Source organism: Callorhinus ursinus, unplaced genomic scaffold (assembly GCF_003265705.2).
Source record: "Callorhinus ursinus isolate GAN/ISIS: 27379988/994484 unplaced genomic scaffold, GSC_fseal_2.0 scaffold7, whole genome shotgun sequence".
NCBI lineage: Eukaryota > Metazoa > Chordata > Mammalia > Carnivora > Otariidae > Callorhinus > Callorhinus ursinus.
Window position 1 is genome coordinate 10,005,403 of NW_027397069.1, and position 17,438 is coordinate 10,022,840.

At 38.3% G+C, this 17,438-nt stretch overlaps 1 protein-coding gene across 2 annotated transcripts in view; it reads left to right on the top strand.

Moving 5' to 3' along the window:
• Positions 1 to 16,031, top strand: part of UGGT2 (UDP-glucose glycoprotein glucosyltransferase 2) — a 178,333-nt gene extending 162,302 nt beyond the window's left edge. For both annotated transcript variants that reach the window (XM_025875171.2, XM_073894385.1), the window contains 3 exons: positions 2,799 to 2,915; positions 7,018 to 7,144; positions 15,807 to 16,031. In XM_025875171.2, coding sequence (XP_025730956.1) covers positions 2,799 to 2,915; positions 7,018 to 7,144; positions 15,807 to 15,829 — 267 coding nt within the window. In that variant the 3' untranslated portion in view covers positions 15,830 to 16,031. The remainder of the gene's footprint in view (positions 1 to 2,798; positions 2,916 to 7,017; positions 7,145 to 15,806) is intronic.
• Positions 16,032 to 17,438: the final 1,407 nt, after the last annotated feature.

Consider the following 17,438-nt stretch of genomic DNA (forward strand, 5'->3'; position numbering starts at 1 on the left):
ATACAAAAGAGCATTTGATATATTCCAATATCCATTCCTAATAAAAACTCTCAGCCAACTAGGACAAGAAGGGAACTTCCTCAGCCTGATAAAGGACACCTATGAGGGGGCGCCTGGGTGGCTTAGTTGGTTGAGCATCTAACTCTTAGTTTTGGCTCAGGTCATGATCTCGCAGTCGTGGGATTGAGCCCCACATTAGGCTCCATGCTCAGTGCAGAGTCTGCTTCAGATTCTTTCTCCCTCTCCTTCTGCTTTTCCCCCCTATTGTGCTCGCTGTTTCTCTCTCTCTCTCTCAAATAAATAAATCTTAAAAAAGAAGACACCTATGAAAAACCTATAGCTAACATACTTAATGGTGAAATACTGAATACTCTCCCCTTAAGATCAAGAACAAAGAAAAGATATCTACTCATCATTTCTATTCAGCATGTAGTAGAGGTATTAGATAGTATAGCAAGGCAAGAATAAAAGGCATTGGATTGGCAAGGAATAAGTAAATTTTTTTCAGACAGCAGAATCATCTATGTAGAAAATCCTCTATAATCTACTAAAAAGTTACATGGAGTCAATAAGTATATTTAGTAGTACTGCAGATAAAAGATCAATATATGAAAATCAGTTCTGTATTTCTATTTACTAGCAACAGTTGGAAATTGAAACTAAAAAGACGATACTATTTCTAATAGCATTTTTAAAATTACATTCATATAGAAATGCAGTAGACCCGAAATAGCCAAAACAGCTTTGAAGAAGAACAGAGTTTGAAGACTTGTTTTGCCTGATTTCAAGACTTGATATAAAGCACTGTAATCAAAACGGTGTGGTTTGGTGTAAAAATAGTTCTAATCCATAAATAGGAATAGAGATTCCAGAAATAACCCACACATGTGAACAGTTGACTTTTGACAGAGGTGTGAAGGCAGTGCAGTGGAGAAAGGACAGCCTTCTAAACAAATGGTGCTGGAAGAATTAGACATCCACGTACAAGACAAACACTCCCATCCATAACACATGCCACATGGAAAAACTACCTCAAAACACATCATAGATCTAAAGATAAAGTGTAAAACTATAAAACTTTTATTTTTTTATTTTTTTTAAAGATTTTATTTATTTATTTGAGAGAGAGAGAGAGAGAAACAGCATGAGAGGGGAAAGGGTCAGAGGGAGAAGCAGGCTCCCCGCTGAGCCGGGAGCCCGATGTGGGACTCGATCCCAGGACTCCGGGATCATGACCTGAACCGAAGGCAGTCGCTTAACCAACTGAGCCACCCAGGCGCCCAAAACTATAAAACTTTTATAAGACAGGAGAAAATAAATCTCCGTGGCCTTTGTTTATGCAGATGCTTTCTAGACCCATTAAAAGTATGATTCACATAAGAAAATAATTGACAAATATATAAAAGACCTCTTAAAACTTCTTAATAAGGGGCACCTGGGTGGCTCAGTTGTTAAACGTCTGCCTTTGGCTCAGGTCATGATCCCAGGGTCCTGGGATCGAGCCCCACATCGGGCTCCCTGCTCAGTGGGAAGCCTGCTTCTCCCTCTCCCACTCCCCCTACTTGTGTTCCCTCTCTCGCTGTGTCTCTCTCTGTCAAATAAATAAATAAAATCTTAAAAAAAAAAAAGTCATTAATAAGAAAACGATCTCATTTAAAAGAATCAGATTTTAACAGACCCTTCACCAAAGATGATGACCAAGTGGCAATAAGTCCATGGAAAGATGCTGAAGATCATTAGTCATTAGGGAAATGAGAATTAAAACTACAATGAACTGTTCCACACACTATTAGAATGGTTGATATTAAAAAGACTGACCACACTAAGTGTTGACAAGGATGCAGAGCAGCTAGAACTTACATACACTGCTGATGAGCAGGTAAAATGCTGTAGCCATTTTGGAAAACAGTTGGCAGTTTCTTATGAATTTGAATTTACACCTACCCTATGACCAGTCACTCTACTTCAAGGGAAATAAAAGCTTATGTCTATACAAAGATTTGTGCATGAATAGTTGTAAGCAGCTTTATTTGGAAAATCCAAATCCTCCAACAACCCTATATTCATTATCTATCACTCCCTAACGGCTTACCCGAAAACATAACCGCTTGCAATAACACAATTTCAGTGGGCCAGGAATCTGGGCCTGACGTAGCTGGCGTTCTACTCCACAGTCTCTCACGAGGCTGGAATCATTGTGGACCCGGGGATGGCCATCTCCTCCCAAGACTTGACTGGGCTCGGTCACATACGTGCTTGTAGGCAGCACTCCGAGCTCTCTTGCCACTTATGAGGCTCATCTGCCTTAGAAAATTTCTTTAACTCAGGTGCCAGCAGTCTTTGCTTAGAAAGCCCGGAACATGAAGGGATGTGAGAATCCCTGGAACATTGTTTCCTAACAGGGAAATGAAGGGTCACCTCCAAATCTGGAGGGTGTGGTGGTGGCTGACAGCAATGGCAAGAGCAGGCCCAGTGCGGGTGACCAGTTGCACTGCTTTGGGGCAGGCAGAGGCAGGGAGGCTGTCCGTTTGGGGCTGTAGGGTGGTGGGTGTCTGGGCTTCCCGCTGTATCCCTGACACCTGGGGTGATGTCCAGGACAGCTGTGGGTGTAGTTCTAGTGCACAGGTTCATCATGACACAAGATGATTGGGTCATATTAAGTATTTAATAGCCTAAAAATTGGTACCTTAGATCTGTGAATGTGTTTTTGAACCTGTTTTTAATCTAATTGACATCATCAACCTTGTTCCCTCTGACTAATTTCTGTACCCCCTCGTTTAAATCATTTGTTTCCATAGGATCTTCCTAATAATATGATTTACCAAGTCGCCATTAAGTCTCTTCCTCAAGACTGGTTGTGGTGTGAAACGTGGTGTGATGATGACTCCAAACAGAGAGCCAAAACCATTGATCTGGTGAGTGTGTGTGCTGTACTCTGCGTGCAAGCAGGTGTGAACGTGTTCCAATAGAATCGTTTCTCTTTATAGACAGAATGGCACCCCTGTGGCACCCGGCTGCTTCGTCTGTTATGTACTATTCTGTTTACTTAGGTCGGCCAAGTACGGGGCTGTGTCAGGGGCCTCCAGGACCACCCCCAGCTTTGAGGAATCATAAGGAGGATTCCCAGGACTCAGGATATTGTCCTGCTCATGGCTGTACTGTATTCCAGGGGCTACAAATCCATGTCCACAGAGGGAAGAGGTGTATGGGGCAAAGTGCAGAGCAAGCCAGGTGCAAGCTTCCAAGAGCCCTCTCCCTGTGCAGTCACACAGGAGCAGCTTAACCCCGTAAGCTGTGAGGAATTCCACAACACTGGTGAGGTGTTGTGTCCCAGGGCAGCTGGTTTGGAACCCAGGGCCCAGGATTCCTACGGGGGGCTACTCGCATGAGCACTCCCCCTGCCTGTTGCATTGACCAAGCACTTAATACGTAAAAACACTGAAAATTCCCAACATCCAAAAGGAAAGCAGGTTCAGCATAAACCACGGGGTTGTCAGGGTTTAGGCACTGTGAGCCAGTCTTACCAGGGATGGTGGGAACACTGCTGATACCCAAGTGCTCAGACGCCAGCCAGGGGTCATCCTTGCAAGCAGGCCTTTCGAAGGATCCGATCTCGGGCTTGCTGCGTTACTCTTTTCAGCACTTTTCAGGGGCTTCTGAAAGAAAGGCCAGGAGCTGCCTGAAGTGTTCATGGATTAACTATCATCTTAATATATAACCAGTTTGGTTCCCCTGCCAATATTTTTCCCAAATTAAGACAACCGAAATAATTCTGTGTCTACTAAATTATCCTATACATGTCTGTTTTTCTTCCTTGTGAGAATTTTTTTTATTTTAATTTTAAGTAGATTATGCTACACAGTGTAAGTCTCCTAAACGTGAAATAGTTCAAACTAATTTATTGTCCAGCTGTCTCAAAGTCACATTCCAATACTTTATTGTCTTTAGTAGTTACGAGATGTTGTCATTCTTTTTCTGACCATCTTGTTTTTTGTGCTAATTTAAGTTTTTAAATAATTATTTACAGGATCTTCAGTAAAAAATAAGCTGTCAAAATATTAGCATGAACAAAAAAAGGACAATAAAATAGACATTTTTCTAGGTATGTGTAGAAATGTATAGAAAAAAAAGTAGCATGCCAGTATGTTAGGTTGCAGTCAAAGGTGATAGAATGTAGCAGAAACAAGTAAGATGGCACTGTTAAGAAGAAAGCAAGGGAATGTTCTAAAGCGAGGTCAAGAACATAACTGAACGAAACTCCTAAGAGATTGTTAAGGTTGTGCTGGGATATAAAAGGTTGTGACTTGTACATTAGGGACGGAAGGTCTCCTTGGGATCTCTAATACTTAGAGATAGTTAGCATGAGCTAACTATGACAAACCCCAAATTTCAGTGGTTTCTCACTCACCTGAATACAGATCTAAGTGAGTATTCTGTCAGTGAGTAGCTTCCCTGTCCATCATGACTCAGGGACCAGCCTCCATCCACCTGGGGCTACTTCGTCCTCTGAGGTCCTGTCATCATCTATGTCCATCTGGAGCTGATCTGTCCAGGATGGCAGCCACTTGCCACATGTGTCCAGATTCAGCACTTAAAATGTTGCTAGTCTGAACTGGGATGTGCTGTAAAGTATAAGATACCAGATTTTGAAGACTTGGTACAATAATAAGAAAGTAAAAATATCTCATATTACTAACTTTTATATTTATTACATATCGACTGATAATTTGGACATACTTGGTTAAATAAAATACGGTATTAAAATTTATTTCACCTGTTCCTTTTCTATGTGGCTACTGGAAAATTAAAGATGACATATGTAGTTTCCATCATATTTCTGTTGTCTGGAGGGGAGGTAAGAAGTGTGAGGAATGCTTCCTGACTCCTAAAAGCCGTGGCCCCTTGGGTGGGAATTGGTTGTGTGGCCACATCTAGATGTCAGAGGAGTTGAGAAATGGCATTCCCGGATGGGCTACTTCCTAGTGATGGGTCTACATAGAGAAAAGGTGGCATAAATTTTGGTGGACAGCTAGCCATCCCTCCCATTGAGAGAACATGCTAATTTGGGCCAGCTTCTTGGAGAAAAAGTTAAGGGAGTGCAGAAAAATCCCAAGGAAATGGCCTAATGAAGAGAAGAAAGCATGATTAATGGTATTGAAGGTGAGAAGGAGAGCATTTATGAATGTCATGATACTGTCTCAGCTCCATTTCAATAATCAGGTTTCTCCACCTGGGCATTATTTACATTTAGGACCATATAATCCGTAATTGTGGGGACCGTCCTGCGCTTTGTAGGATGTTTGGCAGCATCCCTGGCCTTACCCACTAGATGGCAGTATCACCCCACCCCCACCGCACCCCGAGTCGTGACACCCAAAATGTGTCCAGACCTTGTCAGAGCTCCCTTGAGGGGCATATAGCCCTGTTTAAGTACCACTGATAGAGATTATAGGGGAAAAAAATTATAGCACAAAAAGAATAAGGAAAACATAGTATTTTTAACAGTTTCTGACACAAAATGAAAGAAAATATTTCCATTATCTTCACTTTATAGAACATATTGTCTGTAACGTTAATTTCTGCAAAGAAAATCCTCTTTTCCCACTTACTTCAGGAATATATTACTATCGAAAAAGTCTATAATGAACTGAAAATATTTGGTGAGGAAAGGATCAAGATAACAGGTTCATGGCTCATAACCAATAGCTTTCCCACAAGGAATTAAGGAGAAAGCAAGCTGTGGCAACTATAAGAGAATGTCACATAGAGCGAGCTTCGAGATGCATCCTCTCTGAATGCCTTGTAGAGAGCGAAGGCGAGGCTTGTGGAACTTGGGGATGTTCGTGCTCCTCCCACCGTCCTTCATGTCTCAGTCAGTGGCATCTCCATTCTTCACATGGCTCCAGCCAAACACTCTGGGGGCACCTGTGACCTCTCTCCTCACAACTCCCATGCAGCCCATTAGCAGACCCTTGTCAGCTGTACTGTCCCCTACATCCAGAATCAGATCCTTCTCCTACGATACATTTTGCCTTTTAACCTTTTAACCTTTTATTTTCCCAAGGAACTCCATAGTAGGACCAATAGCTCACTGAGTAGTTTAAATGGATCCTGTGTCAGTGGAACCTTGGAGATTATCTACCTCCTCTATGATGAAGCACTAGACCCCCCCCACACACACACATATAACACACATGGACATATAGGTGAAATGTATGGATCTCACTACTAGAAAGAGTGGAGTTGGAACTGTGACTGAGGATCTGAATCCACTGGTTTCCCACTGTGTCTGTCAGATAGACTAGTTAATACTTTTAGACATGAAATTTATAAACTCTGAATTTTCACATCTATCAATATTTTGACAAATGAGTTCCAGTTAACTGATTTTTTTTTCTAGTTAACTGATTTTTAATATCATCACAGTTGCTAATTAGAACAGAGGCATAAGAAGGGGAATGAATGTTTTTCCTAAAGAAACTCAAGGAATTTCTAAAGGCTAACAAAATACTTTTGTCTGTGGAAAACATAAAGCATATAAACCAGACTTTAGTCCAAAGAAAAGATAAGAAAATATTTATTAATGTAGTCTCCTGTGGTCTTTTACAAATGGTCATGTAATTAGATCTTTTGTCAAAACAGTTTGCAGAATTGTTTGACAAACTGTTAACCATCAGAATGTTTTTAATTAATTTTTGTTTAAATTTCTGATTGAGGCGTTTGCATTAAACACTTTTTGCTTACATAAAGTATGATTTGTCATTTCACTTTATCCTTTCCCTGTTAAACTAATTTTAGTACTTTAAGTATTTAGTACTTAGGACTCAGCTTTTTACAAAATGTGTTTTGTTTGCTCTCAAGCATCTCCTTTGTGTTTTCTGAACAATGGTCAGTCAGTCCTTCCTTCCCTCTTCCCTCCCTCCCTCCCTCCCTCCCTTCCTTCTTTCCTTAATTGAAGTATAATTAACATACAAGGATAATAGTTTTTCATTAACAAAACTTTATTTAAACTTTTAGTGCAATAATCCCAAAACAAAAGAACCCAAGCTAAAAGCTGCTGCGAGGATTGTCCCAGAATGGGTGGAGTATGACACTGAGATCCGACAACTGTTAGATCATCTTGAGAACAAGAAGAAAAATGCAAGTAAGTCATCATTCTGCGGTGGTGTATGAACCATGTGTTGCATTAACTGAGATTATAATAGATTACAAACTCATTTCTTGGTGAATTTATTAAATGTAAATGTAAATTAGATCAGAATTTAAGAAATTTGTGACAATTATTAAGGATTTCCTTTTTGTATGGACTAAGCTCCCAAATTAAAAACATGGATAGAGAATCTCTTCCCCCATGGATAGAACTTCAGTTCATGTCACCACAGATCCGGGTGCTGTGGCATTAGCTTCCTGACACAAGTGGTAAAAAATAAAAGTAGAAAAAATGTTTGTCTTTAAGATTACATCAAATTTCCCAAATGGTAAAATCCAAGCCCTGAGATTTAGTAAAAGACTTACATAGTAACTAGAAATATTACCTCCTATCTCCTAAACTAATCTCCTACAGAATAGGGATTTCCTGTGTGTTCCTGATTCTCGCAGCCTTAGGGCTGGAGCGTGACTCAGATTCGATGTGCTTCCATTTCCAAGATTAAACTCTGGTTACCTGAGCATTTCATCACTCAGCATAAACCTTCAACAAATAAGTGTTGAATATGCCTTTAAAGCTGATATAAACTTCTTGATTGCCTCGTAATTCCTCCCTCATCAATGCCTAGTTCTCTGTTTTTCTTTACTCTTTTTTAAAAATAGCACTGAGCTCTAGTCCGTGTTAGAGACTTTCACAGGTTATATTAATCCTTAACAATAATTCTTTCCAGTGGTTCAGAATAAAATTCTTAATTTCCTCAGCTTTATTTTTTCAAGAAGTTCAAATGTTAAATATAAACATAAAAATGTTATAAATAAACTTTCTCACATAAGCATGAAATTGTGTTTCGTCTTGACTTTCTGTATTCCTTAACAAAACTACTGTGGTTATTTTCTGAGAAGGTCAGTATTTAAAACACACTCATGGGGGTGCCTGGGTGGCTCAGTCCTTAAGCGTCTGCCTTTGGCTCAGGTCATGATCCCAGGGTCCTGGGATCGAGCCCCACATCGGGCTCCCTGCTTGGCGGGAAGCCTGCTTCCCCCTCTCCTGCTCCCCCTGCTTGTGTTCCCTCTCTCTCTGTCTCTGTCAAAAAATAAATAAAATCTTAAAAAAATAAAACACACTCATGTATTTTTAATTAATAAATAATTTAAGACACCATTTCAATGCAGAAGAAGATTCTGTAAGTGGTGTGATGTAACTGTTTTGAAGGGAAAGAGATGAGAGAAGGGAGAGAAAAGGAAAAAAGTAAAAGGAAGAGAAAAATGAAATTTTACATAATTACTTCAAAAATTTTTAATGCACAGAACATGAGATGAAATGTTTCTCTTATCCTATTAGAAAGAGTTAAAGGATTAATAATATCCAGTGTTAGCAAGGGTAATGACAAGTGAGCACTCTCATGTACTCGTACATTCAGTCGCTGTATAAATTAAGGAAATATTACAGTATGTATAAAAATTTAAAATATGTGTGCCCTTTGACTCTGCAATTCACTTTAACAAATTTACATTTAAAAAAGAGAAATGACAGGGTGCTTGGGTGGCTCAGTCGGTTAGGCCGACTCTTAATTTCAGCTCAGGTCATGATGTCAGGGCCGCAGGATCAAACCCCACATAGGGCTCCATGCTCAGTGAGGAGTCTGCTTGAGATTCTCTCTCCTCCTCTCCCTCTGCCCCTCCCCCCACACACAGGCTCGCTCTCTCTCTCTCTCTCTCTCTCACTGAAATAAATCTTTAAAAAAAATGATATATGTATACACATGATTGTTACCATTGTTTTTAGTGAGATAGAATTAATTTATCCAATGGGGCACCTGGGTGGCTCAGTTGGTTAAGCATCCAACTCTTGATCTACTCAGCTCAGGTCTTGATCTCAGGGTCATGAGTTCAAGCCCTGTGTTGGGCTCCATGCTGGGCATGGAGCCTACTTTAAAAAAAGAAATAAATAATTTATCCATTAATAGACTATTGATTATATAAACATCATTACATACAAACAATGAAATATAGCCTTTCAAGAGAATTGAGATAAATGTGTTTTGCTGACAGAATATTTTAAGTTAAAAATATAGAGTAATATTTGTAATATGATTGACCCCATCGTAAAAAAAATGGCATGTTTGTATATGTTTATGTATATATTTGTATAAAAATAAGTTTTATGAAAGATTGTTGAATTTTTTACTTAATTTTGAATTACAAATGTAAGGTATGTTATAAACATTAAAACAACATGGAAGTATATAGGATAAAGTTGGAAGACCTCTTTTACTCAAACACAAAGAGGCAATCATTTTTAAGGCTATGGTATATATTTTATAACTTTTGCATTTCTCTTATTGCAAGCTATATTAGTTTTCTGGGGTTGCTCTAACACAGTACCACAGACTAGGTGGCTTAAACAAAAGAAATTATTTGTCTCACGGTTCTGGTAACTTGAAGTCCAAGATCCAGGTGTCATTAGGGTTGGTTCCTTTTGAGGGCAGTGAGGGAGGACCTGTCCCAAGTCGTCTTGACTTGTAGGTGGCCATTTTCTCTCTGGCTCCCTTTACCTTGTCTTCTCTATATATGTCTGCAGATTTCCTCATTCAACAAGGACACCAGTCATGTTGGATTAGGGTGTACCCTAATGGCGTCATTTTAACTTCATTACCTCTGTAAAGACTCTATTTCCAAATAAGGTCACATTCTGAAGTCCTGCAAGTTAGGATTCCACCATATGAATTTTGGAGGGAAACAGTTCAACTCATAACCTCAATGGAGTTGAGGCTGTTATCATGTTTAAGGGCCATTTGTAATTTCTTCTGTTTTCCAACTGTGTATTCTTTTCCTTTGCTCATTTTTTTCTAGAGGATTGTTGTCCAACACTGGGAAAAAATGAGTGATGTTTATTCCAGAGATTTGTGTTACCACCTTTATCGTATATTAAATTCCTGTATTATTTATCTCTCATTTGACACATTTTTTTATCCTGTTCCATTGATCTCTGTCTATACATGTACCTATTTCACATTCCTTTAATTATTGAATATTTATAGCATGTTTTAATGCTGAGTAGGGCTTCTCTCCCCCCATTGCTATTTTGTTGTTGTTTTCCGGGTACTCCTATTCGTTTTTCCATATAAGCTTTAGAATCATCTTATCTAGGTCAAAATTTTTCAGGGTTTTTTTGGGGGGTGAGGGGCTGGAGGGAAGATTACATTAAATTTATTAATTAGGTTAGGGACTATTGACATCTTCATGAAAACTGTTCTTCCCATTTAAGAACATGTTGCATCATTCTTTATGTTCAGGTTCAGTTTTATGTTTGTCAAGAATCATAACATTTTAATCATCTAAGCTTTATACATATCTTTTTAAGCTTGTTCCTAGGTATTTCATCTTTTTGTTACTATTTATGAATGGGATCTTCTCTTACAATGTATCTTCTTACTGGTGGTTACTTGTACATAGAAAGACTATTTTCTGCTATGAATTTTTATTTCTGTGATCATACTGAATTCTCATTTATAGTAATATTTAAGTTGATTCTCTTGATTTTTTTCCCTCCCAAGATTATCTGCAAACAAAAATGGTTTCTCCTCTTCCTTTCTAATCATTATACCTCACGTTGCTTTTTCTCGTCTAATCACTTTGGCTGACATTTCTAATATGATGTTAAATAACAGTAGTGCACTAGGCCTCTTTCTCACTTTGCCTGGCCAACCTTCTGTGTTTCCCTATTAAGTAAGATAATAGCTTTGGACTACAAAAATTTATCATGTTGAGGAAATAGCCATTGATTTCTATTTTAATAAATGTTTTTATCAGTAACGGGTTGTATTTAGCACAATATATAAACTAACTAGAATTTGAAAAGAATAAAAAGAATGGGTTGCATTTGATTGGCTGCTTCTTCAACAGAAATAGAGGTGACTATCTGGTTTTTATATTTGATTTATTAATATGTCAAACTATATTAATATATTTCCTAATACTGAATCATCCCTGTGTTCCAGGATTAAACTCAGCTTGGTCATGACGTATTATTCTTTATTTTTCCTTTTTTTTAAGTTGAGATATAATTAACAGATAAAACATTATATTAGTTTCAGGTGTATAACATGATTTATTATTGGTATGTATTGCAAAATGATCACAATAAGTCTAATATTCATTACACAGTTATAAATTTTTTCTTGTGATGAGAACTTTAAAAGTCTTTCTTAGCAACTTTCAAATATATAATACAGTATTGTTAAATACAGTCACCACACTGTTCATTATATCTCTATGACATTTATTTTATAACTAGAAGTTTGTGCCTTTTGACCCCCTAACCTATTTTGCCCATCCCCCACCCCCTCTGACAACCACTGATCTAGTCTCTGTATCTGTGAGCTCAGTGTTGTTTTATTTCAGATTCCACATATAAGCAAGATCATAGAGTATTTGTCTTTCTTTCTGACTTCATTCACTTAGCATAATGTCCTCAAGATCCATTCGTGCTTTTGCAAATGGCAGGATTTCCTTCTTTTTATGGCCAAATAATATTTCACTTTACACACACACACACACACACACACACACACACACACACACACACTCCCCACTTTCCTTATCCATTCATTCATACATCAATGGACACTTAGGTTGTTTCCATGTCTTGGGTATTATAAATAGTGCTGCAATGACCATGAGGACATAGATACCTTTTCAGGTTACTGTTTTTGTTTCCTTTGGATAAATACCCAGAGGTAAAATTCTGGATTATATGGTAGTTCTTTTTGTAATTTTTTTGGGGGGAACTACCATATGTTTCCCATAGTGGCTACACCAATTTACATTTCCCTCAGCAGTGCACAAGGGTTCTCCTTGTTCTCTCCACATCCTTGCTAACACTTGTTGTTTCTTGTCTGTTTGATAATAGCCATTCTAACAGGTATAAGATGGTATCTTATTGTGGTTTTGATTTTCATCTCCCTGATGATTAGTGATGTTGACCTGTTGGCCATTTATATATCATCTTTGGAAAAATGTCTCTTCAGAGCCTCTGTCCATTTTCTTAATTGGATTGACTGGTTTTTTGCTATTGAGTTGTATGAGTTCTTTATATAGTTTGGATATTAACCCCTTATCAGATATATGATTTGCAAATATTTTTCCCTATGCCATAGGTTGCCTTTTCATTTTGTTGATGGTTTCTTTGCTATGCAGAAGCTTTTTAGTTTCATGTAGTCCTACTTGTTTACTTTTGCTTGCTTTTGCTGCCTTTGCTTTTGGTGGCAAATTCAAAAAATATTGCCAACACTGATCTCAAGATGCTTGCTGTCTGTTTTGTCCTGGAGTTTTATGGTTTCAGATCTTACCGTTTGATCCATTTTGAGTTAATCTTTGTGTATGGTGTAAGAATGGAGCAAAGTTTCATTCTTTTGCATGCGGCTGTCCAGTTTTCCCAATACCATTTATTGAAGAGACTGTACTTTCCCCATTGCATAGTCTTGGTTCCTTTGTTATAAATTAATTGACAATATTTGTATGACTTTATTTTTGGCCCTCCATTCTATTCCAGTGAACTGTATGTCTGTTTTTATGCCAGTGACAACCGTTTTGATTACTATAGCTTTGTTAATGTAGTTTTAAATCGGGGAGCCTGATGCCTCCAGCTTTGTTCTTTCTCAAGATTGCTTTGGCTATTTGGGGTCTTTTGTGGTTCTTTATAAGTTTTAAGATTGTTTGTTCTATTTCTGTGAAAAATGGTGTTGGAATTTTGATACGGGTTGCACTGATCCTATAGATTGCTTAGGATAGTAAGGACATTTTAATAATAATGATCCTTCCAGTCCATAATCATGGAGTATCTTTCCATTTATTTGTGTCTTTATCAGTATCTCCTAGTTTTCAATGTACAGGTCTTTCACCTCCTTGGTTAAATTTATTCCTAGGTATTGTATTATTTTTGATGCAATTGTAAATAGATTACTTTCTTAATTTTTCTTTCTTATAGTTTGGTATTACTGTACAAAAAACACAACAGAGTTCTGTATATTGATTTTGTGTCCTGCCACTTTACTGAATTCATTTATTAGTTTTAACAGTTTTTTGGTGGAATCTTTAGGGTTTCCTATATATAATATCATGTCATCTGCAAATAGCAACAGTTTACTTCTTTTCAACTTGGATGCCTTTTTTTCTTCCCTAATTGCTATGGCTAGTACTTCCAATACTATGTTGAGTAAAAGTGGCGTGGGTAGGCATTCTTACGATGTTCATGATCTCAGGGGGAAAACTTTTAGCTTTTTGCCATTGAGTATGATGCTATCTGTGGACTTGTCATATATGGCCTTTGTTATGTTGAGGTAGAGTCCCCTCTATATCCACTTAGTTGAGAGTTTTTATCATAAATGGATGTTGAGTTTTTTCAAATGTTTCTTCTGCATCCATTGAGATGATCATATTTGTATCCTTCATTTTGTTGATGTGGTGTGTCGTGTTGATTGATTTGTGGATGTGGAGCCATCCTTGCATCTCTAGAAAAAAATCCCACTTGATTATGGTGTGTGATCCTTTTAATGTATTATTAAATTTGGTTTGCTAATACTTTGTTGAGGATTTTTCCATCTTTGTTTATCAGGAATATTGGTCCGTAATTTTCTTTTCTTGTAGTGTCTGGTTTGGGGATCAAGTTAATGCTGGCCTTATAAAATGAGTTCAGATGTGTTCCTTCCTTATCTATTGTTTGGAAAAGTTTAAGAAGGATTGGTATTAATTATTCCTTAAATGTTTGGTAGAATTCACCAGTGAAGCCATCTGGTCCTGGACTTTTGTTTCTCAGGAGGTTTTGATTACTCTTTCAGTCTCCTTACTAGTAATTGGTTTGTTTAGGTATTCTGTTTCTTCATGAACCAGTATATTCATGGTAAGTTGTATGTTTTTAGGAATTTATTCATTTCTTCTAGGTTGTCCCAGTTCCTTGGTGTATGATTGTTCATAGTAGTCTCTTACAGTCCTTTGTATTTCTGTAGTTATATTTTCTTTTTATATTTCCTAATTTTCTCCTCTGTTCAGGGGATTTTTTTTTTTTTTTCTTTTATTTTTTTTTTTTTTTGAAGGGGGCAATCCCATCTTAATTTTTGCAGATCTTTTTCTCTGCTGCCTTTGAATTTCAGTTTCTTCTTGTTTTATGGTTTCATCGAATTTCATTTTCAGAATAATCTGGAAAATATTAGAATTATCTTAAGTACCTCTTTGGTTCTCTTTGTTACCTTTATTTCTTTTGGGTATGTTGATTGTTCATTTGGTCCTTTTTTCTTTTGCTATTGGTCTTCCTCAAATGCCTGGAGATCCTCGGCTATTTTTATATTTTTAAGAATAAAAGATTAAATTGATCAATACAGAGAGCTGGCAAGCGTTTCCTCTGTCTAAAAATGTCTGTTTTTCCAATAGGCTTCTTCCCTGAGTGGGAGGGTTAATCAGTAGCTCTAGGTACATCAGCATGTGCAGAACTGACAGACTTCTCTGGATGTACGGGCATGGAACAGATAAAAGTCCGTGCTACACACCAGCCTAGACAAAAGCCAAAATGAGGGCATTTTATTCAATAGCATTGACACTCATATGAAAAGCAATCTCTGTCTCTAAGTAGATTGTTCAATTTTTTTTTTTTTTCCAAAAATCATCCTCTACTTTTTGTCTTGGAATAAACAGCCTGACCAGCTCTCTGTGAAACGCATGGACAGAATGAGAGTGGGAAGCCGAGAGGCACAGATTTTCCTGACAGTGTTTCAGTTATTGCTTCACCTTCTCACTCACGTCCCACCAGTGTTTGCTGTTAAGAGGTTCTCCTCTGTCGGGAAAATCAACTCCTCTTCCCAGCCGTATGCTCTTGTATCAGCTATAGGTTCTGTCTTCAGTTTTTAGAAATTCATTCATAACTCTGCTCCAAAGATGTTTCATAACCACTTCCCCCATTCTCATTGTTACTCCCTTTTATATTTCTTTATTATCTCTCAAATGGAATTTAGTGAAGAGAGAAACATAGTCTAACATCTCGAATTGTAGAAGAGGATGCATCTAAATTGTACTTTAATACATTTCTGCCTGAAAATGTCATTTTAAATATGTTAGTTTTAAAACCAGCATGTGACAGCTCAGTGATGCAGAAGAAGAAATCTTTTTGGTGTCTAAGAGTCTTCGCTAGTACTGATCCTCACATTTGTGTCAACTTCTGTCAGTGTTTGAGTGCTCTTGTCTCTCCCATCTCAGAAGAGGACCACATATGGCTTCTGCTCTGTTGTTCCATTATGTTAACCATAGGCTCTCTGTACATGGTGAGTAACCTATCGGTATTTTTCAAGGCTTCCATTGCCAGGTAGGGTGCTAGGCTATAGAGATAACAGAGATAAAAAAGATGTGGTCCTTGCCCTCCTAGACCCATGAGAACTCCCCTCTAAGTGGTAAAATGTAAGTGCTTGTGATACAATCTAATAAGTACCATAATGTACAAAGAACTAATCTCATTTCACATAAGGAAGCAAATAGGTACTAAACAAATGAAAGGATCCTCAGTCAGCACCTATGCTGCTTTTTCTGTATCTCTTAATTTGGTGAGATTTATGCTAATAAGCTAATTTGATATTTAAGATTTCAATAACTAAATAAATTTTCCTCCTCTGCAGTTTTGACTCATGATGAGCTCTAGCAGTGGCTTCTAGGAGAAGAGGAAAGTATGACAAGAAATCTGCCACCTGCTGGGGAAGTGTGGAACTACTGCTAAGACTTCTGGAACTTTCATTAAAGATCAGCGACATATTCTTCAATTTAAATAATATTAATTATTTAAAAATACATGTATTGAATAAGTTTAAGTTATATAAAAAACGGCCATCGAGTATTTAAAACTAGATTATTTCTTTTTCTTTATTGCTTGAAACACTGGGTTTTCACCCATTAAAGCGATACTTTGCCACATTGCCCAGTAGAAGAACATAACTGACTAGCTGGTCCTCATTGGGATTTATCAGACCATCTACGTCTGTGTTATTCCCTCTTTGTGCATCCATATTTCTTTAATCGCAAAATGCATTTAAAATTAGAGAAACCTCTTGTGTTTTTTTCTTCTAAGAAAGAAAAAGGACTCATGGTTACCTCTGAATAATAAAAAAAATTTAAACCCATTTATAACTTGCTTTAAAATGAGAGAAGTGTGATACTATACTATAATCGTTTACTTATCTTAAGTGATATGATACAATTCTGAGCTGTATTTGTATTAATGTTTCTAATTTTTATTTCACAAAATTATATTCATGGGCTTATGAGGTATGTATGCTTTTAAAAGAAGGAGTATAAAAAGTATCAAGTAGTCACTTTTATAGAAACTAAGTTAAGCATATGAAGTTTGTTTTCTTGCTATGTATTAATAATAGATGAATAGAAATAGTCAATGTTCAAAAACTATCCCCCATTCTAGAATCTGGATCTTGGGAATGGAAGAGACCTCAGTGTCACTTGAACCCCATCCCCTGAAGAAGCTGATTCGATGGGCGGGACTGCGCACGGGCAATCGTGATTGTGTACGGAGCGCCCCCTATGACCTGCCGAGTGCGCTGTGGGAAATGTCTCACAGAGGTTCGCCCCAGCCACGGCGGCACGCCCCCTCCCGGGCCCCGTCCACTGGAGCTGGGGACACCTGGGAGCCCTGCCAGGCCACAGGGAGCAGTCTGCTTCAGGAGACAGGCAGGTCCATCTGCGCTCCACAGTGAGCCAGAGCTATCTACTGGGGTCTCTCCCGTTCCTGGAGCTCTTTGGAACGGGGCTAGCCCTCTATTCGGCAGCACAGCCCATAGAGTATTTGAAAATAGCCTCCCTGTTCCCAGCTGCTTCCTTCATTCCTAATGAGAAGTCACAAGAGCCCTCCCTCTCCTGGTCACTCTCCCTTTGTCACTTGTTCCCCTCTGTGGTAAAATGGAGTGTTCCAGGTGTGGCCTGCCCTGATGGAACTAGATTATTCCTGTGAGTGCGTTCCAAGGATCCTCAAGGATGCTGTGGGAAGGCTGGAGTGGTAACTTAGCCTGGGGTGGCCAGCTCCGTGGTGCTGACTCCTCCAATGTCTGGGCTTGTGGAGAGGTAAGAGACTCTCTAAGCTTGTGTAGACCCAGTCAACTGAGGCGTGCCATGGGGTTTGGGGCAGAATCCCCACCTGATGGTAAGATGGCACTGTGCTTTCCTTTACTGTCAGCTCAATTTCACTTCCATAAGAATCTTGTGGGGAGAAGGATCGGCTAGCCAAAGGCACCTGATTCCCGTGC